At 43.5% G+C, this 8,693-nt stretch overlaps 2 protein-coding genes across 3 annotated transcripts; both read left to right on the forward strand.

Annotated features, from left to right (window-relative positions):
- Positions 1 to 313: 313 nt before the first annotated feature.
- LOC147613217 (uncharacterized) lies at positions 314 to 922 on the forward strand. Its single transcript, XM_086782766.1, has one exon. It carries the CDS (start codon positions 326 to 328, stop codon positions 920 to 922), a length of 597 nt encoding a protein of 198 aa, XP_086638892.1. The 5' UTR covers positions 314 to 325.
- Positions 923 to 6,167: 5,245 nt separating this feature from the next.
- LOC147613218 (annexin D5-like) lies at positions 6,168 to 8,245 on the forward strand. 2 transcript variants are annotated; one of them, XM_086782478.1, is made up of 6 exons: positions 6,168 to 6,547; positions 6,623 to 6,768; positions 6,857 to 7,078; positions 7,250 to 7,468; positions 7,549 to 7,647; positions 7,878 to 8,245. In XM_086782478.1, the coding sequence occupies exons 1-6, from the start codon at positions 6,472 to 6,474 to the stop codon at positions 8,079 to 8,081; spliced, it is 966 nt and encodes a 321-aa protein (XP_086638604.1). In that variant the 5' UTR covers positions 6,168 to 6,471; the 3' UTR covers positions 8,082 to 8,245. The 2 variants fall into 2 exon arrangements, with proteins under 2 accessions (XP_086638604.1, XP_086638603.1); XM_086782477.1 differs by having other exon boundaries at positions 6,334 to 6,547; positions 6,623 to 6,780.
- Positions 8,246 to 8,693: the final 448 nt, after the last annotated feature.

Genomic DNA, 8,693 nt, shown 5'->3' on the forward strand with positions numbered 1-8,693 from the left:
GAATTTCTTTGCCAATGTGCTTGGAGAATTAAATGTGCTCAATTGCAAGCTCCAAGAGGAGCATCCAGATATTTCTGCTATTGGAAGTCATCTAAAGTCTGTTGTTGTAGAGACACTTCAAATGTCTTTCTTGGGTCGAGTATTTGGTTTTGATACAAAACACACACATGCTTTTTTGACCATGGCTCATGGACAAAATGGGGTGGTGAGTTTTATAGATAGTGTTGGCAAAATACACTCACATGTCTTACACTTGGGGCCTATGTGTGAAGGAGATATTGTGAATGCATATGAAACTCTACATATAGTGATTGAGAATTTAGTAATGATGGCTACTACTTATGTTAGAAGTTTAGTGGATGCTTTATGGAATCGTTTTAAGGTTGATTTTGAGTTGTTTGAAGCTGTGAAGTATTTTACTCCAAGAGACTATAATGAAGATTTAGAAAAGCTTGATGATGCCTCACGACTATGGTTGGAAACTCTTTGCAAGCACTTTGGAAAGGAATCTGGATCTTTCATGAATGAGGTTGAATGCAAAGGAGAGCGTAGATCTTTTGTCTCACGGATGCGAAATTGTTTTAAGCAAAAGAATATGCATACTGCTTGGCAAGATTGTTGTAATCATGAAGAATGGGAATTCTCTTTTCCATGGACTATGAAGCTTTGGAGAGCCTTGCTTTTGTTACCTCTTTCATTTGTAGCATGTGAGAGAGGTTTCTCAAAGATGAATAAAATCAAGGACAAGTTTCGGAATAGGTTATCCCTTGATATGTTGGGATTGGTGATGTTTGTGGGATTGAATACTCCCAAGGTAAACAACCCTGAAGAGATGCTTTGGGATGAATGTTTTGAAGCTTGGAAAGCTATGAAGAGTAGAAGATCAAGATCCATGGAGACCACTTCTATGCGAGAAGCTTGAATTTGAAGTTTCCTTCTTATGCATTTTGGATTTTTAGGTTCCAGGGCACTTTTTACCCTCTTTAAGAGAGGTTTTTTCCCCTGGGTTTTTATTTGCTTTCTATTAGATTGGCCTTGTATACATTATTCAATTTGCATATTCAAGTGCTTAATGTGAAGATTTTGTTGAAGATTTTTAGATTAAGGTGAGATAAATAAAATCTTGTAAACACAATACAAAATGCTTTGTATCTATTTGTACATGACTCAAGCATCACGATGATCTTTCGATAGGAAAATTTTTTATTCATCTGTCATTAGACGGGCATTGTAGAAATTTGTTCTTCTTGAAAGAAGGGCAAAATTTTTAGGTGTCTGTCATAATAAAGATTTGGGTGCCCTTCAAATCCTATCGTTGATGGACATACACAATGCACATAGCCTATAGGCCTCCGCATATCACAGCCTACGTACAGTGCTCAAAATAAATGTTTTTAAGAACATTTAAGAAATCTTTGATTTCTAACTGAGAAGGTTTTGTCGTTCGCACTTGCTTTTTGTGGCTTGCTTGACAATATTTCTTTTGTGTTTGGGTTGCTTGATTTCCAGCACGTTGTCATGCCATGGCACGTCTATGGTGTGAAACCATGCATGTGAGGCCATTAAATGCAAATCCAGATGCATGGGATTAAGTGCCATAGTGTACATGATGTATATATGCCTTTACGCGTAACAGGGCTTTTTTTTTGTTCATGTTTGTGTACATGGTTTTGCTGTAAGCTTGTTTGCAGGTTTGTCCGAAGTGTGCTTTGCTGCTGGTGGTATCAGCTGTTTGGCAGCTCTTGAAATGTGTGCGCGTCCTAAGGATAATTGGGCATTGGAAGGCTGTATTTGAAGCATGTGTGGAGGCATGAGCAATCAAAGACTGAAAGGGCCGGTGTAGCCTTGAGCACAGGGTGTGAAATGGAAGGTATTTGAGGCGGCCATCTTGTAGGCCTTAAAAGAAATTAAAATAATAATAATAATAATAACATGGCCACTAATGAAGAGGCCACATGGCTGCTTATGTGGTGGCCAGCGCTGCTGCCAGCGTAGGACCTCTAGAAAGTTGGCGAAGCTGCAAGCGTGGAGACTCGTCGGGTTAAAAAGGGTGGCTACTTCGTGAGAAGAGGGGGGGCTCTCGGGTGTATGTGCAGAAAAAAGGGCTCTCTGGGAATTCCACTGACAAGGAAAGAGCGACGGCTGGGCTCTCTGGAAAAAAGAAGAACCGGGGGTGATTGTGAGTCTGCAGAGGCGCTGGGGAGAAGTTGCTGCCTCGTGTATCAAGGGCTGGCGAGCTGGCGTAGAAGACAGTTGAAAGGTGTGGCCTTGTACGTGAGTAGCGGGGAGTGTAGAAGACAGACGCCTTGCTGGCGCTGCAAAGACCATAGAAGAGGACGGCGGGAAAAGGGAGCCGGGATCCTGGAGGAGAGGAAGCTAGAGAGAGCATGTGGAGAGCTTGTGGAGTTGTGGATGTGGAGGAGACTACCAGAGGAGCTTACGTGTGAGCCTGGAGAGCAAGATTGCAGTCGAGGAAGCTGAATTTGCCCTAAAGGAGGCTGGATACAACAAGAACTGGTTAGGTCAGAGAGACAGGATAAGAGAGGCGACCTAAATTCTATGGATTTTGTCAGTAGGAGAGGTTAGTAGGCAGTGCCAAGAGTAGAGGAAACTAGAAAATTGGAGGGAGTCTGTCAGGAATAGGGCACAAGAGATGGGCAACCTAATTTCTGTCAGGAAAGAGGCTGAATTTTGTACGAATGTAGTGTTCTGGGCAGGGCGACTTTGTGAGAGCTGTTGTTTCTTTTGCCTGGATTGAGCCTTAAAGCTGGGTGACCTGATTTCCATGAGTAGTTGATGCTGATTTTGCATGTATACAGTGCCAGGAAGTAGGCGACCTCAAGAAGATTATCCCTGTCAGGAGAAATTGCTTCCAGGTGAGCAGATGAACAAGGAGACTTCATAAAGGTTGGTGTTGAGTTGCTGAATTCTGAGTTTGACTGATGAGGAGCATAGGAATCACTGCCAGAAGGTGCACTTTGCTAGAAAAGTGAGTCAAAGAGTTGACTTTGTTAGATAGTAGGGGTTTGCTGTTTTTTTTGAATGTGTGAGCATGTAGAGGTGATTAGAGTCAGTAAACTTACTGAATTTTGTAAAAATCAGAACTGATGTCAATGATTGGGATGTGCTACTACCTGGGTGAAGTGAATTTGAGAAGAAAGAGGCCAAGAACAAGAGGAAAAGAAGGTATTCTGATCTGATTTGGGTGGACAGAAGTTACTGCCCCTGGAAGAAGTGGAATTAGAGTGTTATGAGTGGAATCTCATTGTAAATTGGTGCCTCTGTGAACTAATGTTTTGCTGTCTTGAATTTTCAGTCATTGTATGACCTGTACTAAGTGCCAGTGAAGAGCTATAGGCTTGTAAAGAGGACTGATTTCTTAGAAATAAAATGATGATCTGAAAATTCAGTTTAAAAATGAGATTTGGTATGTAAATATTATGGTTCCAGCTTTTGCAGGTGGTGCCCCTTGAAGAGATATATATTCTGTTTCTTTATTGTATGCCAGCCGACGACGCAGTAAGAGAACAAGGAGGAGATGTCGCTTTCAAGCCCAGCCCTTTGTTCACGGCCAGCCTTTGCTCTACAGTGCACCAGCTAATAACCGCTTAACCACTTGTATGGCACCTTTGCTTTGGGCTTTAAGATCTTCATCTATGGAAGGGGTGAGTTGGCGATTGCTCGAGTTCTTCAACTCGAGTTTTTCTCTCACTGCAGGGGTGAGTTGGCGATTGCTCGATTGCTCGAATTAGACCCTTGCAAGCTGACTGAATTGGAGTCATTGACTGAATCTTCCGAGTGCACTACACAGTCTACCCCTAGTACCGCCTTGAGAAGAAAGTCGAAAATGGTGGTGGGCAATGGGCATGATACAAGAGCCTGCGACTCAGGCAAGAGAGAGAGAGAATAGCCTACGACTCACGCAGTCGGTAGGAAAGAGGCCCTCAAAACAGAAACAAGAACGAAACCCCTAATTAATCCCGGCAGTCCCGAGAACCTTACGTAATCTCCATACACATAATCAGCCTTAGAACCCTAATCGTCGGCAGTCTCGAAAAAACAAAGAAGCGAAAGCTGATGGAATACAGAAACCCTAGCCCTAATACAAACCCCATACAAAGGAGCCATTTTTTAAAAACCCACAAACGTAATCCAGGCAAAGAGAGTCATGGCAGACCTTTGGTTGGAGGCTGGAGCTACGAAGTGATGGCAGTCCAATCGAGGCCCGAGGGTAGGAATCACGCTGCACGCAAGGCAAATACGAGCGTTGAGAGGGAGAGAGAGAGAGACACCTGTTCGGGATTGGGGAAGGCGTTCGCTTTTCAAATTTCCAAGTTCCAACTACCAATTTACCAAAATTAGCAATGACCATTGACAATGAGTTGTCAACTTGTCAATGACATTAATTTAGCATGCAGGGCAAGTTGGCAACTAAGAGGGCAGGCTGGCCGCTGCAGTTGGCTTTTTCTTTTAATATTCTTCAAGTTGCTTAAGGCCCAAGGGCCAAGGGCTTATTCTCACGGGAAGCAGTGAACCACCCTTGCGCAATACCAACATATAATTTTAAATTTTATTTTTGAAGGGCATTTCAAAAAGTTGCCCTTCTTTTGACAGGTGTATAAATTTTTTGCACATCCTTATGGAAGGGAAATTTTTTGTCTAGCTCGTCCTTTGACAGGTTTCGTACGATGGGTAGACGGCCCTCGGAAGGGACGATGGACGTCAAATCCTATCGTTGATGTCCATGTTCAATGCAGTGTGCAGAGGAGTGGTGGTAGGCTGGTAGCCTTGCCTAAAGACACTCGTGACTCAACGTTGGAAGACAAGTCAACTCTTGTTCCGCCCTTGTACATTACTTGGGTTGGGCCGACCCGGGGGCCTGGAGGAGGAGAGTTACTAGTTTATTACTTTACAGTGTGCACGAAGTCCCTCTGTGTCTTAGATTCATCGATTCAACGGGAATCGGAACTAAGTGGGCATTGAAGAGCAGGGGACCTGCAAATGTGTAGAGAAGAGGGTTTATTGGCAGGATCTTTGTGTTGGTGGTGTATCAGTGTCTCCTGCCCCCTACTTACTTCTGTGCTAAAGTTGTTGCGGGACATTGGGGGGGCCATCTTGCTTGAAGAGTGCAAACACATAGCGGTGTATCCACCCAGTTGCAAGAGGTTATCGACTCATGCGACTACTTGCTGAGGTGGAAAGCTTTGCCTCGGTGATGGCGCCTTACTACCACTTTGCCTCGTCCCCTCTGATTGCTGGCAGCTCACTCCCACCCACTTGTAGTAGAACAAAAGGTCATCGCCACTCTGTGGGCAGAAAATGCTGGACACCAGTGACTTCTTGTTGAGGTGGAAAGCTCTGGCCGTGAGGTAGAGAAGAAGTATGAAGAGGACAAGCCGTCAAGAAAAATTGAGACTAGAGGCCTGGTCTTTGCCGTACATATCTACAACGTACATTCACAGGCAATAGCACAGCAACAAAGGGTTGGATTTCAGAAAAGCCAACACAGGCATCAGCAGGCAACATCACAGTAGTGACTCAGTGTGGTTGGCGTAGTATGTACACGCACCTTCCAAGCTGCGCCTCACTAGTCTCTGACTCGTCTACTCTCCAGAATGAAACTACAAAGGTTGAGGTGGCAGGCTGAAGCCTGGAAGGCTAGAAGCTGAGGGCTCATGGAGATTGCTTTGGAATTTGAGCGCGAGCAAGAAGGAAATACATGGTCTTGGGAAAATAAGGTTTAAAATAGCATATTTATAGCACAATAGCACTCCAACAAAATGATAATTTAAAAAACGGTCATATCTTGCCAACTTCCAAGTTCCAACATCTATAGTACACATAGAGTGTATATATATATTATATACACTATTCTAATACCTTTTGTTTTCAAAGGTTCCCTTGAAATACCTTTTTCCTTCACCTCACCCAAATGATAAAAGTTTCTATTTATGTATTGAAATGTTAAAAACCTTTGAAGCCCTACAACTTGGGGTGATTAAAGCCTTTGATTTTTTTGAAAAAAAGGTAAAATTAAAAATCCCCGGATTTTTTCAACTGACATTACCGAGAGTGACTTCTGGATTCTGGAACCCCGACTTGCTAAAAAAAAAAACCAATCTTGACTCTTGAGCGACCGAGTCTATGTATATTTTGAAAATGTGTACATTTTTATTTTTTGGACATTAAGTCAAGCCACCGTGTAGGCGGCCTCTGTTGATCCGCGTCGTCCTGCAAAATTTAACACACCGTCTCTCTGTGTCCGTGTGTTGCTTTGATCTCCCTCTCTCTCTTCTACCCCCCTCCCCTCTCTCTTCCTCTGTTGTCTTGTTTTGACAATCTCTCTGTCCCTTTGTTGTCTTGCTCTCCTTCTCTCTCTCTCTCTCTCTCTCTCTCTCTCTTTGCGTGAGTGTCTTGCTTTGAATCCCTCCGCCGGCTCTTCCCACCATCTAATAACCTAAACCCCAACTCATGTCAAGCATCCGCCTGCCGCCCGTTGTGCCCAAGCCCAATCAAGACTCCCTTGAGCTGCATCGAGCCTTCGAAGGTGAGCATCTTTGCCTCCGCAAGCGTGCGTGGGCTTCCCTTTTTTTTTCTGCTGATTCTAGCTTTTATCATCCAGGGCTCGGATGCGATGGACAGGCAGTGATCAGGGTTCTTGCGCACAGAGACCCTCACCAGCGTTCCGAAATCAAAACAGTCTACAAGAACATGTTCCAGGAAGATCTATGCAAAAGACTTAAGAGCGAGCTTCATCGCCATTTCGAGGTCAGATTTCATGTAGGTGTATGCATTTCGTACATTTCAAGCACCATCAGGAGAGGCTTAGCGCTTGTTCTTTCTGTAATTCTTTCAGAAGGCCATGCTGATGTGGATGTGCGATGCTGCTGAGAGGGATGCTGTGATTCTCAGAGGTGCCCTTAAATGCAATGCACCAAGGCGGAACCAGATGCTCATAGAGATCCTGAGTACAAAGAGCATGGAAAAGCTAGACTCTGTCGCAAATGCCTATGAGTCTTTGTATAGCAGGCCTCTTCAGAGCGACATCGAATCAACCCTTTCTGACTCTTGCCAAAAGGTGAGAATCCATGTTTGATATTTTGTTGGGGGCATTGATGTTGATGGTAATGGTGACAACCATGATGATAATGTTGATCATCTTGGTGGTGTGGTGCGATGATGATGATGATGATAAACGTGCAGTTGACAGTTCACTTACTAAGTGTTTTACCCTCTGTGTGCTATCCAGCTTTTTGTTCTTTATCTGCATGGGAACCGAGATGATAATACTGATCTGGAGCCTCACCACGCCCTAGAGGAGGCAAGAAAACTTCACAATGCAGGGGAAGGTCTATCCACACATATGGATGAGACAACTTTCATACGCATTTTGACAACCAGAAATAGGCGTCAGTTGTGCTCGATATTCGATGCTTATAGAAATGCATACGGGCATGATATTCATACGGTAAACTTCCAGCAAGGCTACCATATTTTTGGGTCAGCAGCTTGTGTGGCTGTTTGCTAAAATTGTTCAAAATCATACAGGGGCTTAAGCAGACCAAAGACATTGGTTCTACGGAGTTCCAGCAGACAGTGAGGACCATCACAAAATGTGTTGGCAACCCGGAAAATTACTTTGCTAAGGCATGCTTCTGTAACTACATTCACACTCTCACTATATGTATGTCAAGTTCTCTACACTTTAAATGGACTTTACTGAATTTGCACCCTACACTATTGACTTTGGGATCTGTTTCTTCGGTAAATGGCATGCATTCAGAACTACATCTGTTGCATGTTCTCTAGCGTTGCAAAATTGTATAAAGTCAATATCACTTGCCAAATGTATGAGGTTGGTTATTATGTGTTTTCAGGTTTTGTACAAGTCAATGAAGGGTCTTGGAACTGATGATGACACTCTCATCCGCGTGATCATTACTCGTGCTGAGATTGACATGGCAGATATCAAAATTGCTTTTCTTAAGAAGTACAAGAAAGCTTTGTCTACCATGGTTTCCTCGGACACTAGTGGCAATTACAGGAAATTTCTTTTGGCTCTGATTGGTGCACCCTACTAGCTTCAACAGCCACGTGTACCTGTGCAGACTTCTCAGTCGTTTTCATCTAGTGAAGCCTCATGCTTTCCATGGTATAGTGAATATAGAGACGCAATCACTTTCTCAAGGGCAAAACTCTTGCCCCATGTAAAGACATGAAATACAAAGAATTCTTTGCCTAGGAAGTATGTTCATCTTCTTGACTGTGTTTCCATTCATTCATTTTCACTCCAGCAAGCAACATTGCTTTCTTCTTCGTGTTTTACCTCGCATTTTGCTATGGAAGAAGGTGAAGACATACCTGAATAGTGGAGTGAAAGGGCAGTTAGATTTTTCTTTACTCCACTCCCCTTGGATACGTCCCGAGAATGCCTACACTATTTGTGAGGCATTGGATACAGTTTAGTGCAGCTCCAATTTTGTGAGGAATGGTAGTCAACTTCATGCGTCAATTTGTGTATTGGGGTGGGCAGGGTACCTGGAGATACTAAGCTTGGTTATTCCAAACGCGGTTTTTTAAAAGATCAGTCCTATATTTTGATAGGCTCCTGGAAGTTTGCAATATCTGGGTGGCTTTTTAGTCGAAGATTTGTGAGGAGAATTTTTTTTCCCCACTGACGACATGGAATGGTG

The sequence above is a fragment of the Cibotium barometz genome, chromosome 44 (assembly GCF_041138505.1).
Source record: "Cibotium barometz isolate CiBa-2024 chromosome 44, ASM4113850v1, whole genome shotgun sequence".
Taxonomy (NCBI): Eukaryota; Viridiplantae; Streptophyta; class Polypodiopsida; order Cyatheales; family Cibotiaceae; genus Cibotium; species Cibotium barometz.